General features: G+C 40.1%; 1 protein-coding gene across 1 annotated transcript in view; it reads left to right on the top strand.

The window, feature by feature from the left end:
* The window catches only part of LOC308510763 (vascular endothelial growth factor receptor kdr-like), a 435,828-nt gene that overhangs the window by 241,328 nt on the left and 173,642 nt on the right, over positions 1-20,858 (top strand). Inside the window, exons 12-15 of the mRNA XM_081080791.1 lie at positions 3,646-3,754; positions 19,297-19,590; positions 20,072-20,218; positions 20,403-20,528. Of these exons, the coding sequence (XP_080936917.1) occupies positions 3,646-3,754; positions 19,297-19,590; positions 20,072-20,218; positions 20,403-20,528 (676 nt within the window). The remainder of the gene's footprint in view (positions 1-3,645; positions 3,755-19,296; positions 19,591-20,071; positions 20,219-20,402; positions 20,529-20,858) is intronic.

Genomic DNA, 20,858 nt, shown 5'->3' with positions numbered 1-20,858 from the left:
ACCTAGTTTGGCTCAGTGGATAGAGCATCAGCCTGCAGACTGAAAAGTCCTGGGTTCGATTCCGGTCAAGGGCACATGCCCAGGTTGTGGGCTTGATCCCCATTAGGGGGCATGAAGGAGGCACCCAATCAATGATTCTATCTCATCATTGATGTTTCTCTCTCTCTCTCCCTTTACCTTCTTCTCTGAAATCAATAAAAATATTTTTAAAAAATCTTTATTGTTGAAAGTATGGCATATGTCGCTCTTTCCCCCACTGACTTCTTCTACCCACCCCCACCCCCTGCACCAGGCCTTCACCACTCTATTGTCCTTATCCAGGGAATCTATATATATAAAAGCTAAGTGACCATCCGACCATCTGACTGGTAGCTATGACGTGCAATGACCAACAGGGGCAGACAATCAACACGGGAGCTGCCAAGCTGTAGTGACTTGGCAGCAGGAGTTCTCAGGTGATGTACTGTGGAACCAGAGAGGAGGAGTCTGATTCCAGGTTGTGTCACCTGAGAACTGCCCTCTCGCAATCCAGGACCCCTTGAGGGATGTCACAGTGCCAGTTTCGGCCTGATCCCCACAGGCTAGGCTGAGGGACCCCACCTGCCAGAAGGACCCCACTCACTCCGCAGACACCCTTCGAGCCGTGGCACCACCTCAGCTGTGGCTGGCCAGGGAGGGACCATGGGAGGTTGGCTCCAGGGCATATCTGGCCTGTCTTGCCCAGTCCCACCTTGCCTGCCACCTTCTAATTAATTTTCTCTCAATGTGTATGGATCACTGCACTAGTATGCATATATGCATACAAGTTCTTTGGTTGATCTCTTCCTACTAATACACCACCCCCACCTTCCCTTTGAAATTCAACAGTTTTTTTTCCATGCTTCTATGTCTCTGGATCTATTTTATCAGTTTATTTTTGTTGATTAGATTCCACATATGAGTGAGATCATGTGACACTTGCCTTTCTCTGACTGGCTTATTACACTTAGCATAATACTCTCCAGGTCCATCCATGCTGTTGCAAATGGTAAGAGATCCTTCTTTTGGTCATGGTGTATGATCTTTCTAATGTAATTCTGGATCCAATTTGCTAGAAATTTGTTGAAGATTTTAGCATCTATATTCATCAGAGATATTGGCCTGTAATTCTCTTTCTTTGTAATGTCTTTATCTGGTTTTGGGATTAGGGTACTGCTGTCTTCAAAGAAAGAGCTTGGAAGTGTTCTTTCCTCTTGAAATTTTTGGAATAGTCTGAGGAAGATAGGTTTTAGTTCTCCTTTGAATGTTTGCTAAAACCCTCTTGTGAAGCCATCTGGTCCAGAGCTTTTGTTTGCTGGAAGTTTTTATTACTGCTTCATTTTCCTCCATAGTTATCAGCCTATTCAGATTTTCTTATTATTCCTAATTGAGTATGAAAGGTCATATTTTTCTAGGAATATGTCCATTTCTTCTAGGTTGACTAGTTTGTTAGAATAGACTTGGTCATAGTATTTATTTTTATTTTTTTACAATTCTTTGTATTTCTGTGGGGTCTGTTGTAATTTTGCCTCTCTCATTTCTGATTTTGTTTATTTGGGTCCTCTCTCTTTGCTTCTTGGTGAGCCTGGCTAGAGGTTAATCAACCTTGTTTATCCTTTCAAAGAACCAGCTCTTTGTTTCATTGATCTTTTGTATTGGTTTTTTTTTTTTTTTTGGTCTCTCTGTCATTTATTTATGCTCTGATCTTTATTATTTCCCTCCTTCTGCTCACGCTGAGCTTTTCTTGTTGCTCTTTTTCTAATTCATCAAGTTGAAGAGTTAGATGGTTTATTACCAGTGTTTCTTGTTTTTTTGAGGTAGGCCTGTAATGCTAAGAACTTCCCTCTCAGGACTGCTTTCACTGTGTCCCATAGATTTTATATTGTTGTGTTTTCATTGTTATTTGTTTCCAGGATGTGTTTTATTTCTTCTTTGATCTCTTTGGTAACCAAATCATTGTGTAATAGTATGCTATTCAACCTCCAAGTGTTTGAATTTTTGTGATTGTTTTTATTGTAGTTGATTTCTAATTTTATGCCATTGTGATATGAGAAGATGCTTGATATGATTTCAATCTTCTTGAATTTGGAGAGACTTTGCCTGTGTCCCAATATGTGGTCTATCTTTGAAAATGTCCCATGTGTGCTTGAGAAGAATGTATATTCTGTAGCTTGGGGGTGGGATGTTCTGAAGATGTTGATTAAGTCCATCTTATCTAGTGAGTCATTTATGATTGCTGTTTCTTTGCTGATTATTTTTTGTCTAGAGGATTTATCCCATGATGTTAATGAATTTTTCTGACATATTGCATGCCCCCATTTCATTTAGTTCTCTTTCTGGTGATTCTTCCTTTTCTTTCCTGTAGGGGTTGTTTCTTTGTCCCCTCCCCCCCATTTTTGCTATCACCAAAGGGTCTAGGCACTGAGTTGCATGGGATTTGTGCCGCTGTGGTGAGTCAGTGGGAGTGTTGTGTGCACCAAGAGTCTCAGAAGAGAGTCTCGGGAGAGTTCAAGCATGAGGACATGTGGCCACAAGGGGTTGGTGGGAGCCCTGTGTGTGCCGAGAGTCACAGTAGGGTTCAGGCGCCAGGATGCATGGAACTTGTGCTGCTGCAGCAGATCGGCAAGAAGGGAACACACTCTGGGACTCACTGGAGCTGAAGCCAGGAAGGCTGGATTCCTGGAGTCCATGGGTCTGCGCTACAGTAGCAAGTCTTTGTCCTGAGTGGCTGTAGAGTTCCAGGTTGTGTCTGAGGGCAGTCTGTGTGGTGGTAAGGCTGGGATCCTTGTCACAGAAGCTCTGCCCTTCAAGATGGCATGGTTTCTGTGCCAATGCCTGCTGCCCAGGATTGCTTTCAGTGGTAGTGGGGCTTCCCATCTAAGAGAGCCTGGTCCACCAACCCCTGAAAGTCCTTCAGGATCTAACTGTTCCTCACTCAGACAAACACACACCACACAGGTCTACACACTCCCCTTTTGCTCCCTCACTCACTCACACTCCCTCACTGCCCACCTACATCTTAGGATCTGAGGAATTTAATTCTTATATGACAAATTTGTGAATGATTCTATATTTGTATATATTTCCTCATGAAATTGAATAATTTCTCATTTTCAGTCCCTTTTTGAAAAAAAATGTTTATTCAATGAATGAATGAATATAGTTTCACTTCCCAGCCTGATGTATTAGTCAAGATGGCCCCTGTTGTTCTATGAAAGCAAACAAATCCAAAATTTGATTGTTTCAAAATCACAAAGGTTTATCTCTTGCCCATGGCATATATCCAACTGCACATCAGCAGGAGGATTTTTTTATTATAGACACTTAGGGTTGCAGGCTGGCAGATTAGCCATCATCTCAAACATTGTTGATCATTATGCCAGAAAAAAAAAAAGATCTATGGAGAGTTTCACCACAGCGGGTAAGTGCTCTAGCTTAGAAAGTACCAACATCATTTCCTTTCTCAAATCCTTGACCAATCTCCTGGCCCAACTTAAGCACAAGGTTATCCAGGAAGGAAAATCTACTATGTGCCTGAAAGGGGCAAGAATCAGAAATACCTGGTGAATAGCATTAATAACTACTATACCTTGTTAACTGGGACTAATGCATTGCTTCTCTCTTTAGACTCTGAGCACCCTGAAGATATTGACAAGCAACATTTCTGGTATATACTACTGCATAGCTATGAACAAGGTTGGCATTGATGAGAGAAGCATACATTTCTATGTCTCAGGTAAATTCTGAACTGGGGAGGATAAAGCAGACAGGGCTGGTCTTCTATGATATGATTAGAAATGCATGGAAAATATACCTTTTCTCAGCCAGCTCAACTCCAGGACTGCAAAGTTGACTGAAAATCTGTAATACATAGCTCATTTTTTGAGGTTAAGGCAGAATTTGGCTGAAATGCAAATATCCTAGAAGGGGCAACACATTAAATTAGTATAAAAGATTAACACCTTAGCAAGAATCTGATTGTTATAACTTTCTTTTGTTTTTAGATTAATTTATAATATTTCCAGCTCCCTCACATCATGATTTAATTTGCTTCTTTCAATGTCTGGTTAAAATTAGGTTGTAGTCAATAATCTAGATGATAGATGATAGAATAAAATCTCAGAAATTGATATCTAAACTTGTGCAGGACTAAATTAATTATAATTTTATTTACTTTTAAAATAAATTTATTGGGTGACATTAGATTAATAAGATTATATACTTTTTGAGGGTAAAATTCTATGATATATCATCTGTATAAGGCATTGCATGACCACTACCTAAAATCAAATCATATTCTGTCACCATATATTTCACCTCCTTTATCCTTTATTACCCCTCAGCTCCCTTCTTTCTGGTAACCAGAATACTGTTGACTGTGTCTATGAGTCTTTATTTATTTCCTTTGTTCATTTGTTGCTTTCAGTTTTTTTTTAAATATATTTTATTGATTTTTTACAGAGAGGAAGGGAGAGAGATAGAGAGTCAGAAACATCGATGAGAGAGAAACATCGATCAGCCGCCTCCTGCACATCCCCCACCGGGGATGTGCCCGCAACCCAGGTACATGCCCTTGACCGGAATCGAACCTGGGACCTTTCAGTCCGCAGGCCGACGCTCTGTCCACTGAGCCAAACCAGTTTTGGCTGCTTTCAGTTTTATATATCATACTAGGGGCCTGGTGCATGAAACTCATGCATGGGGGAGGGGGGTGCCCCTAAGCCCAGCCTGTACCCTCTCCAATCTGGGAACCCTTGAGGGATGTCTGACTGTCCATTTAGGCCCGATCCCGGTGGACATCCCTCTCACAATCCAGGACTGCTGGCTCCCAACCGCTAGCCTGTCTGCCTGCCTCATTGCCCCTAACCACTTCTGCCTGTCAGCCTGATCACCTCCTAACCACTCCCCTGCCAGCCTGATCAATGCCTAACTGCTCCCCTGCCAGCCCAATTGCCCCTAACTGCCCTCCCCTGCAGGCCTGATAGCCCCCAACTGCCCTCCCTGCCAGCCTAGTCACCCCTAACTGCCCTTCCTTGCTGACCTGGTCACCCTAACTGCCCCCCCTTGCCAGCCTGGTCACCCCCAACTGCCCTCCCCTGTAGGCCTGGTCCCTCTCAACTGCCCTCCCCTGCTGGTCTGATCACCCACAACTTCCTTCCCCTGCTAGCCATCTTGTGGTGGCCATCATGTGTCCATATGGGGGCGGCCATCTTTTGTGTTGGAGTGATTGTCAATTTGCATATTATCTCTTAATTATATAAGGACTAGGAGCCCGGTGCATGAAATTTGTGCACTGGGGGGGGGGTGTCCCTCAGCCCAGCCTGCCTCCTCTCAGATAGTGGGAGCCCTCAAGGGATGTCCTACTGATGGCTTAGGCCTGCTCCCCATTCCCCTTGGGGAGCGGGCCTAGGCTGCAGTCTGGCCTCCTTTTGTGGGAGGCGACCAGGCTGATCATGGAAAGGCACCAGCCCCATCACCCCACTGCTGCAGCCACTGCCAGTCACCGCAGTCACCAAGGTGTTTGCATCAACATGGACTCCAGTCCCTTCACCATGAAAAAATGACAACTTTCTTTAGGCATTTTCAAGATGAGTCTTTCATAGGATATGACATTTCTTTATTTATTTTTATCCTCACCTGAGGATATGTTTCCATTGATTTTTAGAGAATGTGGAAGAGAAATAGAAAGACAGAGAGAAACATCAAAGTGAGAGGAACACTTTGATTGGTTGCCTCCTGCATGAGCCCTGACCTGGGCTCTGGCCAGGGAGGAGCCTGAAACCTAGGTAAAGACCCTTGGTCAGAATTGAACCCAGACCCTGCAGTTGGCTGGCTGAGGCATTATCCACTGAGCCAAACCGGCTAGGACAGGATATGACATTTCTTAGCCCTCCAGCAGTGGACCTTTGTTTTTCTCTCCAGGAGTGAGGTGGAAAAACTCTAGATAACTTTTTTGGATTCTTATTACCCAAGTTACTAAGAATATTACCAGTGGCATACAGGGAGCTTAGCCAATGAGAGGTCAGAAAAGGTGTTTCCTCTGTAGTTCACACTGATCACCAGCTTGGCCCCTGCCCAGTCTTAAAGCCTCTGGCTGAGGCTTTAGGCCTGGGCAGGTGACCCCCAGACCCTCCAATCACCAGCTCCACCCCTTCCCAAGCCTAAAACCTCTGCCCGAGGCTTTAGGTTTGAGCAGAGGACCCCCAGCTTCTATCTCAGGCTCAGCCCTGCCCAGGAGCCCCCTGGCTCAGGCCCTTCCTAGGCTGCTCAGGGCCCACACAGGGCCTACCTCGGACTGACCTGGGTGCCAATGATGTTCCCGGGACCCAGGCCACTGGGTGTCTACGTATGCAAATTAACCACCATCTTTGTTTGGTTAATTTGCATAGTTGCTCTGATTGGCTGGTGGATGTAGCAGAGTGACACCAATTTGCATGTTTATCTATTATTAGGTAAGATATGACTGAAATCATATGGTTCCTAACTTTTTCTTTCTGACTTATTTCAATTAGCATGATATTCTCAAGATTCATCCATTTTTAATCATATTATTCTTTTATTCCTTAAAGAATGATACTTTAATCATTCTTTAAAACTGAAAACATTATAATGTATTATAAATATTTTAAAAGTTTGACACATAGTTAAATAATTTCTTAAGCCAATGGTTTCTTTTTATTCTTTTTTTTTTTTTACTACATTCTCATCAATTGTATAACCTTAAGCAAGTTGATTCAGCCTTTGACTTGTGTTTTCTCATATATACAATGGAAATAAGGATACCTACTTCAGGGTGTTAGTGTATGAGGATTAAGTGAAACAGTATTTATGAAGTAGCTGACACATATTGTCTTCAATAAGTGGTAAATATTATGTATACATTCTCCAGCCATGAGCAATACTGAGAAAATGTATGTAGCCTGTATAGTGAAGTACTTTGGAGAGTCATAATAGGCAATCTGTATATATTTATATCTCTGTGCCATCCTCCTATCTTATTTTGCTCCTGAGGACATTAGAGGGAAATGACAGAGTGAGGCAAAGAAGAAACAATGTGACCAGATACCTGGTCAGTCAGAATGCTTCCTCAAACCTAGGTGGAAGTAAGGTTGTTGAATAGGAAAGTGATTTCTGAAATGAACTCTGGACATTTTCATACTTCCTGCTCACTAGTAAGTGCCATATAATGGTTATCACAGTGTAGTTTATCCTTCAGACAATTAAAGAAAAACAAGTGAAACTTCTGAAGTGAGGAGTGGTGAGAAGAACTAAACTCTCTACTTTTTAAAGGCAATCCCACTCCTAAATTGTCTTTCCTGGCAGATAAGGCTGAGACTACAGAGACAATTGTAGAATGTGCCATGAATAGTTAACCTTGATAAGTCAGATGTGAAGAATTATCACAAATAAGTAGTTTTTTTCAACTGAGAGCTTGTAAAACTTTTGGAGGGAAGTTGGAGAACTGACCACGATGGATAATTTATTGGCATAAACAACTGCTGCTGTGGAGAGCTGCTGAGTTTTCAGTCACTCATGGTTTTCCTATAATAAGAGCTTTGAAGGCATTCTGTAAATGTCAGATCAATGAGTCTGCCTTTCATATTCTGGAGACTGATTGAGTCTAATAATAATAATAATAATAATAATAATAATAGTAATAATAATAATAATAAACAATATTGAGCACTAACCATGATAAAACAATAGCAGCTACAACTAACATTCATTGAGCACAGTGCCAGATACTGTGCTATATGCTTTAAATGGTTTAATACAACTAATCCTCACCACAGCTAATAAAGCAGGCACTTATCATCATTTCAGAGCTGATGTAACTGAAGTACAAATAAAATACAGCTGGAATGTGGTGGGGCTGGGTGGCATGGCTGCAGAGTCTATGCTCTTAAGTACTTGCTTAATCTTTGAGCTCACTAAAACACAGAGCCAACCCATACCATTTAGAGACATTTGATATGATTTGTATAAAACAAACTAAGACCACCGGGGGAGGGGGGAAAACTCTTCCAAGACTGGTACTATGAAGAAAAACACCTTGATTGGTCAGGACAAAAGACCTTTTGGCCTAGCTTCTGTACAAATAAATTACTTTTCACTTCAGATATTTACTCCCTGATAGCCACTGCTGCCATAACTCTGGCCTTAGAGAGTTTCTGTGCTCCTGCCAATGCTCACATTCAAAGATGGAAAAGCGGTAGTTTCCTTGAATCACTGTAGCTCAGTTGACTCAAAGCTGAAATATTCAAAATTATTTTATTGAAAGTTTTACAAAAGTCAAGAAATATCACCTGCTAGGAGGGCATCAGAGAGCTGTGAAATCTGGCTTATATTCAGCTTGTGAATTACCACAGAGGTCCCTTTTTAGCTTACTCAGAGACAGTTTCTGTGTAGCTGATAATACTTTATACTTCTATCCCAGGAGGGCTGGTTTAGGTCCTTAGACTCCTTGAATCCTAGGACAAAGGCCCTCTCTTCAGCTTTCTAGCTTGTTCCAGTAGTACTCTCTGTGTTTTTGTTTTTATTGAATACTTGGATCCTAAAATATTACTCCTGAAAATACTATCTTAACAATATTATACCTACATAGACCTCATCAAGATGAACTTCTTAGAATTGCTTGGTATAGTAAGCCACAGTATAATGTTCACACAGAAACACACACACACCCAGAGAGTCATTTCTTCATAGTTATTATTATAGGAACTCAGGCCTTCCTAACTTATGGGAATTATTAGGGAGGATACATGTAGGTAAGAATGAAACATTGAACATAATTCATTTAGACTTTCAGAAAGCCCTCTGTGTAGAAACTTTTAGAGTGTTCCACCCTAGAGAGAATGTAAAAGGAATGAAGTCACAATGGCATTGTAAGAATGATTTATGTAAATGAGACAAAAGGATCTTCTCTAGTTGAGAATCTATAAATAACAGCATGTGCTCTGGGATTTGTTCTGAGACCAGTCTTGATCTGAAAACAGGGTTCACAGTTATAGTTTCCAAGCTTTCAGATCATACCAAGTATTTTCAGATAGTGCAAAGCTGAGCCAACAAGGAAACACTTCAGGACAATTTCAGGAGGCAGTGGCCCTTGGAACTAGGGACAGTACTTAGGTGAGAGAAAAGGTGAGGCGAGTAAAAGGCAGTTTAAATCAAAATAATCCTGGCTTCTCTCTGCATCTCTCCTTCAAGTCCAGTGCCTCTAGTTTTAGTAGAAACAACATGCTGGAAGACGGAAGACTGGATTATGTCTCTTATTAGGCTTGTTTTTGTTGAATACTTGGATCCTAAAATATTATTCCTGAAAATAGTATCTTAACCATTCTACACCTACATAAAACTCACGAAGATGAACTTGTGTGAACATTATACTGTGGTTTGCTACACCAAGCAATTCGAGTGTATGAGTGGGCAGATATGCCTCTATCACACATACATAAGAATAAGTCATTGAGAGTGGAAACAGGAAAGTCAGTCTTTTCCCTTTTTTTCTGATCAGCAACTTCTCTCCTTTCCTGAGTTGTGTAATAGCTTTATGGGAAACAGCTGGAGTGAGCTGAAGACGTTTCAAAGATGTATGTCCCAATAGAACGATAAGGGAGTAGTCCCCAATGGAGATGGGATTGTTCAAGCAACTCACTCTACTCCTCAAACCCCATTACAAATTATGCATCAAATATACTGAATTTAACTATAATTTTATTGCTCTAATTTCGGCTTCCTCTCCCACTTCCATTCTGTTCTCCATGGAAACAGCCTGGTAATTCACTTATCAAATACCGTTTTCTAGACTTAGACATTGTTACGTGCCCCAATATGCTTGATTTTCCCTAAGCTACTCAGAAAAAAAGACTGAAAGACTTTGTTTATGCATCAGCCATCTTCATTACCAAGAAATGCCCCATCCAATGTATTCTGGGGAGGGAAGAGAGGAATATGTTAGGTCATAAGAAAACACTACTCCAAGCCCAAAGGCAAATTATGGATTAGAAATTAGAGAACTGGTGATACAGTCTTTGTTCCATTGCCAAGCCTTGTTGTGTGATCATGGTAAATTTCTTCCCTTCCCTGGGACTCAGTTTTTCTATCGATAGTATGACAGAAAAAAAAAGAGATAAACATATGCAACTGCATTTCCATAACTTAATGATTTTGTGAAAAGTCTTAAGTCATAATTTGAGGAGTATAGTGAGAAAGAGGGAGATAAGAAGGGTGGGAAGTGTGGGAGATGAGGACGAAATGAATCTCTGTTCTTGGTGTTCCAAACTCTGGATGAAAATCTGCCCTCTGTTACTTTGACATTTCATAAATTTTCTATTTATGTAAATATTTTTGTCCATTCATTAGCACATTTCTGACAAGTTTACAGAACACTTGAAAAAGGGTCTGTCATTTCAGATTATTTTGCCTCTTTCTTTTGCTTAACCCAACCCAGAGTTAGTTTGACTCTCCTGATAGCTTCAGAAGCAGAAACCAGAGGATACAGAAGTTTTAAACTAAATCAGTCAAATATAAAATACCAGGAAATTAAGACTTTTATTATTATTACTAGAGGCCCGGTGCATGAAATTTGTGCAGGGGGGGCGGGGGCGGGGAGGGAAGGTCCCTCAGCCTGGCCTGCTCCCTCTCCAATCCGGGACCCCTCAGGGGATGTCCGACTGCCTCTCGAAATCTGGGACTGCTGGCTCCTAACCACTCTCCTGCCTGCCTGCCTGATCACCCCTAACTCCTCTGCCTGCCTGCCTGATCACCCCTAACTGCTCCCCTGCTGGTCTGATTGCCCCTAACCACCTCTGCCTGCCTGCCTGATCACCCCTAACTGCTCCCCTGCTGACCTGATTGCCCCTAACCACCTCTGCTTCTCCCTGTACCCAGGACCCAGGATTCCCTCCCTCCAGCTGGTCACTGGCACACAAGACCCGGGCTTCCCTCCCTCTGGCTGGCTGCAGGCACCCAGGACCTGGGCTGGCTTCGCCCGGGCTGGCTACAGCTGCAGGGGACTGTGGGTGGGTGGCTTCACCTGGGCCACAGACACAAGCACCCAGGACCGTGGGGCGGGTGGCTTGTCCCCATCCCTCTCTTGTGAGCTTATTTGTGACTGGCTGGTCCCCTTTCCTCTCTCCCCAGTGTTGAGTGTCTGAGCTGTTAACAGTGTGATTGAGTGAGGGCGTGATGACCATTTGCATATTAGCTCTTTATTATATAGGATTATTATTATTATTATTATTATTTGCAAATATAGAATGAGTCAGAAAAATCTGTTAACTTGCTGTCATTTTCTAAAATCACCTCAGTTGCCCAATCTAGGTGGCTGTGCTAGCTGAAAAGAGGAACCTCAGATGAAGATACAGGTGTTCTCAGGGCTCTTCCACAAGACAGTGACTTTTGGTTTTAGAAGAAATTTACCATGTGTACAAGGAAGTCTCCAGGAAAGGCCATTTCTACCCTGATCCCAAACAGCCCAGAGCAAGGGGAACCAGTGAAGATGTGGCTTTGCAAGCATAATTGCAGATAGTTCCTACCAGCTCTTTCCTCTGTCCCCATTGGTGGGTAGAGACTGGGCCATCACAGCTTTGTTTGAAACTGAACTTCTTTCTTCTCTAAAATGAATGATTATTCAAAGCTCACAAGCTTAAACCCCAACATAACAGAAGGAATTTACTGTTGGCAAGTTGCTTCTTAGCATGAAAAACTACTGAGCAGAATAGGACCTTCCTGGGAAGACAGTATGAAAAAATAAATAGGTCATATCCAAAGCCTCTCTGCTACATCATATGTCCAAAAGCAGTGGAATGAAGTGGAATCAAACCCCTTCTAGTTGTTGCTCAGAATACTAATAAGACAACCTACAAGGATTCTCTGTCTGAGTCTAACAGTGGAGGTAGCATATAAGCTACTCATCTTTTCCAGACAAAATTAAACTGAGTCTTAAAAACATAGGCACCCAAAAGATGAAGAATATAGTATCTCAAAATGGAGTCTCCAAACTCTCTTTTACCCTAAAGCTAATGGAATGACTGGGACTTCTCCCATTTATAAGCCAAGTCCAATGAGGATTCTGATTTACAGGCAAAATAGTGTTTTTTGAATGGCTTTACTTCTGCCCCAACTAAGGAACAGACAGATAGATGATAGATAGATAGATAGATAGATAGATAGATAGATAGATAGATAGATATTGAACATTTCATCACCTTTAAAAAATAATTGCAACCAAAAGCACATATCTAATGTTGTATTTTTATTCACTGAACTTGTTTTTAATTTTTTAAATTATTTTTTGTTGTTGTTGAGAGTGTTACAAATGTACCCTGTTTTCTACCTTTTGATGCCCTCCACCCGGCTGTCACCCATCCCAGGCCTTCACCTATCTATTATCTGTGTCCATGGGCTATACATAAAAGTTCTTTGATTAGTCTCTTCGTGCCTCCTTCCCTCCCATCATCCCTCAGATCTGTCAGTCTGTTCCATGTTTCCATGTCTATGGTCCTACTTTGTTCATCAGTTTATTTTGTTCATTAGATTCCACATATAAGTGAGATTATGTGATATTTGTCTTTCTCTGACTGGCTTATTTCACTTAGCATAATAATAATAATAATAATAATAATAATAATAAAATCACGGTTTGTAATTTTCATAGTGAAAAATTGTAGGTTGAGACCTGTGCTTTTAAGGAAGAAATAGCTCATTTAAAGTGACTTAGCTGATCATTTGGGTTCAGCTGACCTTTGGCCCCTGCCATGGCTTATATTTGAGATGCAGCAAAGCTAAAACAAACACAAGGAATCTGGAATTGAGATTTTCATACCTAAAGCCTCTTGGCTGTCTCTGGAAAATCTCCAAAGGCTTTGATGTATATGATTTCATTTCTTTTCCAATTGTCACAAAAATTAATAACATTGTGTGTCACAAAAATTAATAGCATTGTGGTTTCCAGCTAGATGTTTTTCCTTTAAATTTTTATTCATTTCTGATTACAAGGTGCAGAGAAATCAAAAGGGCAATGCTGGTGACTCCACGGCTGTCTGTGCATCTGTAAATACCTTGTACAACACCAAGTTCATCCTGTTCCCAAGTGTCACCTCACATCCTAACAACTGCACAGTATAGTACCTGATCATGTGGGAAGTTTAACCTTGTGTTTTCCAGTTTACTTGTAAATATTAAAACTGAACTAACTATTCTAACTGTTGATTTCCTAGAGCTCTCAAGAGTAGGTCATAGGCAAATTATGCTGTACAGCTGTTGGAGCCATTTACATTTTTTAAAATGCCTTTATTAAACAACAGTAACTCAGGCCCCTTCTGTGTTCTTAGACTTTTAAGGTCAAAGGTGCCCTGGGGGTCCCTCAAATCCTAGGGCCATGATGGAGGAAGGGCAGATCATTCTAAGCATGAAGAATTAACAATTTTATTGGGCTCAGACCAGGAGTCCAGGAGTCTTGAGGACCTCTGTGTATCTTTTAATTTTCTTCTCCACATTCTTTTTGGCCTGTTTCTTAGCCTCAGAAGCTGCTTTTTCTTCTGTTAATTGATCTTGGCCTTCTCCTACCTCTTCTCCTCCAGAGTGGCTGTGACTGCCTGCTACTTCTAGCCAACTTCATGAGCCACGTGCCCTAGGTGGGCAAACTTCCATGTAGGCTTCAGAGGCACAACCTTGAGAGCTGCAGGAACTACCATTCACTATTTCTTGTCATAGGATGACAGGATTCCATCGAACACTTTGAGGCAGTCCAAGGTGACCTGGCCTCACTTGATTTTTTGAGGCAGCATGCTTTGCAAGGTCTACCAAAAGATTCTGCTAGGGGCTCAGAAATGGTAAGGGCAGCAGGATGGCTTGGTGTTCATCCCCTTGTAGAAAAAGAACTGGTACTTCAACTTGTTTTTGTAAAAATGACTGGAAATGTTGATGCCCTCACAGTAACTGTTTGGCCACAATAGCCTCCAGGTGGCCCAAGAGATGGCCTAGGCAAGTCACCTGGGAAATATACAAAAGTTTTTGGGATTCAAAAGATGCTCTGTGTTTCTAATATGCCTCAGATGGAGAGTTTTCTAGACAGCTTTTGACTTTTCTAGAAGCAAAATGTATGGGAGGGTATTCCTAGAAAATTAAGGGCCAGTGTCATAGTGTGTAGAAAAACTTTTGTTAATTGTCCCTTCTCAGTGTCCTAGAATCACCCATTGTCAGGATCCTGAAGATCCTGCTAGATCACCTAGTAAAACCTTCCTCTCCCTTCTTCTAGTGCTTTAATTATAAGCACAACATTTCCACCAAGAAATTATTCAACTTCAGCTTGGGTGCCCCTGGTGATATAAAACTATTTCCCTATTTTCCAAAGCAACCTGTTTAATCTTGGGGCATCTCTATGAGAAAGCTTGCCCTTGTACTAAATTTGCTTCTACCCACACTCCTAAATTCATTGAAGTTGAAACAAAGACTGTCAGCTTACTTACTCTTCACAGTGACAGACCTTCAAAGATCTGGTGAAAAATATATCCAGGTTTTTAAACTTGAATTTTTTCATCTGATCCCCATAAGTCATGGTTTCTAGGGTAGACAACATATGAGAAAGCAAGTATTTTACTTACATGAGTCATTGGAGACATCTATATTAGGCTGGTATGGGGAAAGAAGGCAGTGGCACATACTCTGAAATGTCAGGCTTGAAATCCATAAATCCATATAGCCATATAGGGCAAATGGAAGAAAGAGGAAAGAGGATACTAGGGGCTCAAATGTAACCGCAAAACCACCATAACTTCCTATTAGGTTCACTGGTCAGGTAAATTTCAGTAATGTAGATAACAGAGTAACCTACCTACTTGTGTATCCTCTAAAAGTCTCTACATAACAAAATACCACAGATTGGGTGGTTTAAACAATATGAATTTATTTATTATAGTTCTTGAGTCAGGGGAAGGCCAATATTAATGTGCTGGCCAATTTGGTTCCCTGGTGAGGGCTCTCTTTCTGGCTTGCAGATGTCTGCCTTCTCATTGTTTCTGCACATAGTGGAGAGATAGAAAGTTCTGGTCTTTCTGCCTCTTATAAGGCCACTAATCCCATCATAAGGGTTTCACTCTCATGACTTCATATAAATTTCAGATTATCTCTTAAATGTCTCAACTCCAAATAGCATCGCATTGGATTTTAGGACCTTAACATATGAACTGGTGGAAGGGGGGCACAAAAATTTAGTCAATAACAGTAAAGTATTTCATCCATCCTAGTATTCAGTTCTTTTTTAAATAAGACGTTAATGGCTTCAGAAGCTATAGCTGAAAAACGCCTTTATGGCATGGAATTCAGGGCTTTGTCTTTATCTCTCAAGATTTCAGACATACATGCAAACTTTTGTCAGGAAACATGATTCAGCCTGGCATGAAGCAAGTATTTTACCTTTCTGAGACTCTTTGACCATTCAGTGCCTGAATTTATAATAGTTTTAAGGCCAGTAACCATAGCTATATTAAACTCATCCCCCAAAAGTTAGTCTACAGGATCCCCATCAATATATGTTGTCATCTACATTACAAAAAAGTTGATCATTAATCATAACATTTTAAAACATTTGTTAATGATTGTTGAGTGTTTATAAAATGCTTTGTAATAACCAAGAAAGGATTCCTTACTTGAAGCAGTTTTATAATCTAAAGAGTCAAGACAAGCTATTGACAGAGACAAGATGGATATCCATGAAAAAGACTCAGGGACATTTATAAAAATAAAAATACATCATGTGATGGTTTGCTTCAATTTTATGAAATACAGTAAATGAATATTAATTTTTCTCATACTCTCCATGAGGTATCCTCAAGCATCTTACAAATGAACTGATAGTAAAAAGAAACATGTAACTAATACATTCAAGGTATTATGTATATAATTTCAGATTGTATTAGCCCAAGAAAGGGAGAAGTCAATTTGGGCAGCACACTATAGCCAAAGGGGCTTCAAAAACAACAGAACACTGATTGATGAATAGTTATTATTCACAAAAACAAAGATGTTGGGAATGGCATTTTAAGGGAAGAGGGTGGTATGAGCAAAAGTTATACATATTGGAATTAACCAACCAATATTCATTCATTATGGTAATATTTATTAGGCAACTGTGACATGATAAACACTGTGCTAGATGTTAGGACTATGGCACTGAATAAACCTTGTGTGGTTCTTTTCCTCATAGACTTTACATTGCAGTGATGGAAAGAAACAGTAAACAAATGAACAAATAAATGAATAGACATTTTATACTTGTCATAAGTGCATAAAAGAGAGAATGTTACAATAGAGTGGAGAAGCCTATTTTATTTATTTATTTATTTTTTAAAATATATTTTATTGATTTTTTACAGAGAGGAAGGGAGAGGGTTAGAGAGCTAGAAACATCAATGAGAGAGAAACATCAATCAGTTGCCTCCAGCACACCCCCTACTGGGGATGTGCCCCAACCAGGTACATGCACTTGACTGGAATCGAACCTGGGACCTTTCAGTCTGCAGGCCGACACTCCATCCACTGAGCCAAACCGGTCACGGCTGGAGAAGCCTATTTTAGAGTGGGTGGACAGAGGAGAACTGTCTGAGGATATACATTTTTACTTGTCATTGGAAGATTAGCATAAGCCAATGTGAAATATTTGTGGAGCATGTGGAACAATTGGGCAGGTCAAAACAGAGGATTTCTGGAGAAGATAGATGATGTGGTTGATGAGGAAGAGTTGATTAGGAGCCTTAGAGAAGCCTACTTTGAATACGTGAGAGAGGAATATAAACTTTATTTGGAGGCAGTGGGGAGTCATTTAAAGCTTTGGATAGTGGTTTTGATCAAAATTATGGTCCAGTTAGATAAATGAGGTAGCCTGTGGAGATTGTTTGTTGTATGGTGAGACTGGAGGAGAGCAACCCAGTTAGGAAAGCATTTAATTGTTCAGTAATGAGGTAATGACTACCCACAATGGGATAGCTACATAGTGGAGACAGAAAGGAAGGGTGAGGAAAAGTTATGCCAAAGGAACAATTGATAGGATTTGGCAAGTGATGAGAGGTGAGATGTGGAAGGTGAGGGGGGGAGAAGGATCAGAGATAACAGTGAGGTTTTTATTCTTGGTTATAGGAAAAAGGTGTCTTCAACCAAAGAAAATTTTAAAGGAAGGATTGGTTTAGAGGGGAGAGCCAATTATTCCATGCTCTGCAATCATTTACTGGTACACATGACTAAATCTATGGGCCTTCTGCATCAAAAATTTGATGCTAGTGTTCAGGGATATGAAGGTTCACTACTGAGTGAACAGGGGTCCAGAATTTGAAAATTGTCAGCTCAACTGTTTAGACAGCCATATTTTTCAATCAAGAACATAACTGCTCTGACTCATTAAAACGTAGACTTTATCAAATTTATTGAAGTTACATGGGTTAAAAATTTTTTCAAGTGTAAAATTCTATAATACAACATATATATTGTATTGTGTATCAACACCCATAGCATAGTCTCCTTCCATCACCATTTACCCTCTTCTACCTGCCCTATCCCCAAAATATATTTTTAAAAAACCAACACTGAATCTAGAGCAGTGATGGCGAACCTTTTGAGCTCAGCGTGTCAGCATTTTGAAAAACCTAACTTAACTCTGTTGCCGTGTCACATATAAAAATTTTTTGATATTTGCAACCATAGTAAAACAAAGATTTATATTTTTGATATTTATTTTATATATTTAAATGCCATTTAACAAAGAAAAATCAACCAAAAAAATGAGTTCGCGTGTCACCTCTGACACGCGTGTCATAGGTTCGCCATCACTGAATTCTAGAGTGATGCAAGCGATATTAAATAAAAGGCATTAATAAATTATTATTTTAACCTGGCTGGTGTTTCCCAGTGGTTTAGCATAGACTTATGAACCAGGAGGTCATGGTTTGATTCCTGGTCAGGGCATATACCTGAGTTGCAGGCTTGATCCCCCAGTACAGGGCATGCAGGAGGCAACTGATCAATGATTCTCTCTCATTGATGTATCTATCTATCTCTCCCTCTCCCTTTCTCTCTGAAATCAATAAAATATATATTTACAAAAAAATTATTCGTTTTTATAAAAACATTCTGTGAGCCCTAATACAAAATATTAGTATGTTTTTAAAAAGAGGTAGACTTCATCAATATAAATATTGGTAGAGAAAATTTGAGCAATTCTCGGGGAGTTTGAAGCAAATACCCACCAAAATGATAATACAATGGCATGACAAGTAGAAAATTTTAATCATTTAATTCTAATTACAAAGCTTTGACTGAAAGAATGCCTTTTATCATTCCTGACCCCCAAAAGACATGCCTCCCCCACAAAACTAATGCATTAAAACCTCTAGGTCTGGTTCAGGACAACCGGTTGTTCTTATCCAACAACTATTCTCTCCAGGCTATTTGTAGTCATTTCTACTTAAAATAAAATGTGTGCAAATTTGTGTGTGTGTATGTATGTGTGTGTATGTGTGTAATGTTCAGCTGTGAAAATTGATGTATCTTTTGGGGGTAAGAATATTGGTATGGTAGTCAATTATTTCTTTATAATTTATATCAATTCTATTTACAAAAAGGATTACAAGTGTTTTTGCGTGCTATATTTCAAGTAAAAATCTGAAGAGTTTCATTTTCACAAAGTTGTCTATTTTCTTTCCCAATCACATCTGTGATAAACTATTCAGTGCTTAAAATTGTTGCACTACCCTTTTTTTTAGAGGAATTTTACATTTAAGTACTATTTTCCTGTACACATCATGTTTTAATTCAACAAAAAGCATCTGTAATGTAGATTCCAAAATAAGAACTTACCTGTGGAGTGGCAGCATGAAATTGCAAAAATGAAAACTCACATCAGTAGACCTGGTGTCTCAGGCTTGTTTCTGCCATTTATTTGGATTAAGTTCTATTTTAATCTATGAAATTAGGTTGGTGATAATATTTGTCTCAGGTTTGTTTTTAAAGTTAACATGAGGGAATTGCTTTGAAGGTTTGTAAGTTGGACCATATGTATGTTAGACATCCATATTGGCAGACTCTCAGACTCTGTAATACTCTGGTGATAATACTGGAATAACCCTGAAAACTCAAGGTAATTGGGTCTTTACTATTGGACATTTGTCCTTGATGGAATATGTTTTGTTTCTACAACTCGGCTTTCACGAAAAAGAACTAAGCATGTTGCTGTATGTCAGTTTCTCTGGCTTTGTCATTCACAGTGACATTTCTTCACCCTCACAGATGTGACTGGCTTCATGGAGGCAGAACCCCTGGTCTCAACAATTGAGGGCTATGATGCTCGGCTCAAATGCAAGGCAGCTAAATATATCTACACTCAGCTCGCTTGGTTCAACCCCTTTGGAGAGAAGATTCCTGTTATATACACAGAAAGCTTAAAAAATAACTACTCCATCTCTTTGACACTGGTGATTAAGAATGTGACCCAGAAGGATAAAGGGCAGTATAAGTGCAAGGCTTGGACTCAGAGGAACATCACCAAGATAATGCAACATAATACTCAGCTCTTAATTAAAGGTAGAATTGGAGGGACTTCCCCATAACTTTTTAGCATTTAAGACAACTACTGTGTGGGATGTGGAACCAGAATAGGCTTTTACTTATTTATGTCTTACTTATAGGCTGGACCAGTCAATCTTTTGTTTCATGAAGCCTCTTGGGGACATTTCAAGGAAAGGATCTTGTATACTCTGTGTTAAACAGATGATAGAAAAATTTGGGAATGGAATTTTTGGTTCTTCTAATACCAAAACTCTTCAGCAGCCACTTTTATTGCTTGTGGTGGCTAAATATGACCTTGAAGAATACAAAATGCAAACCACCACACACATAACTCTTACAGTAGATTTTATCCCCATCTATCTTCTCTTTTCCTGCATAGGGTAACATTTAACCATCCAATGTCTGATTAAACATGAGGGGTAAAACAGAGATTAAGTGATGTATATGTGGTACCCTTCCTCAAAAATTTTGCCTCTTTTTACCCTGTTCTCTATAGAAAAAGTTGCTCCATTCATTATTGAGAATCTTACCAATATTGAGGTTAACAGCAGTGGAAAGATTTTGCTGGATTGCAAAGTGAGTGGAACACCACAGCCTAACATCCACTGGTTGAAAAATGGGGTTCCTATTATTCCTGCTTCAGGTGAGTCTGAAGAGCTTACGTAGCTACTTCCAGTCAGGATGGCTTGAGTTGGTGCAGCTCCTTTGAGATTACTTGACTTTGAAACTGTTCCAAGATTGACTTAATAAAATAGGGGCTTGACATATTCTAAGATTTGGCTTCACTTCAAACACTTCAAAAATAATGGTGAACATTGTTGATGCAGGGATCTTCTTTAAGAACAACAGCCTTATTATTGAGCGAGCCAAAAAAGAAGATGAGGGCTTCTATCTGTGCAAAGCAACCAATGAGTTGGGGGAAGTCAGCACAGCAGCTCTTATCACTGTGGAAGGTAAGTTGGAAATTCCTAGCTATATTGATAATCAGTAATGGAACCCCCCAAATAAAGAAAATGCATTTGGTAATGGGGACACAGTGTAGAGAGACAATGGAGAAGGCAATCATGGATATACACTTAATATAACCACTTTCAATGAGAAGGTATGTGGAATAGCATGATTTGGAAAACCTGGGTTCAGAACCCTATACTTGTTGCGAACTTGATGGGACCGTACATAAGCCTTTCTGGGTTTCAGATTTCTCATTTTAAAACGAGAATAACACCAGCTGTGCTCTATTTTTTCAGAGGTGATACAAATGAAGGCCAAGATATGGGAATGTT

The sequence above is a fragment of the Myotis nattereri genome (assembly GCF_964212035.1).
Source record: "Myotis nattereri genome assembly, chromosome: X".
Classification (NCBI taxonomy): Eukaryota; Metazoa; Chordata; class Mammalia; order Chiroptera; family Vespertilionidae; genus Myotis; species Myotis nattereri.
The sequence above is the reverse complement of the archived record's forward strand: the minus strand, read 5'-3'. Positions and strand labels throughout refer to the sequence as shown.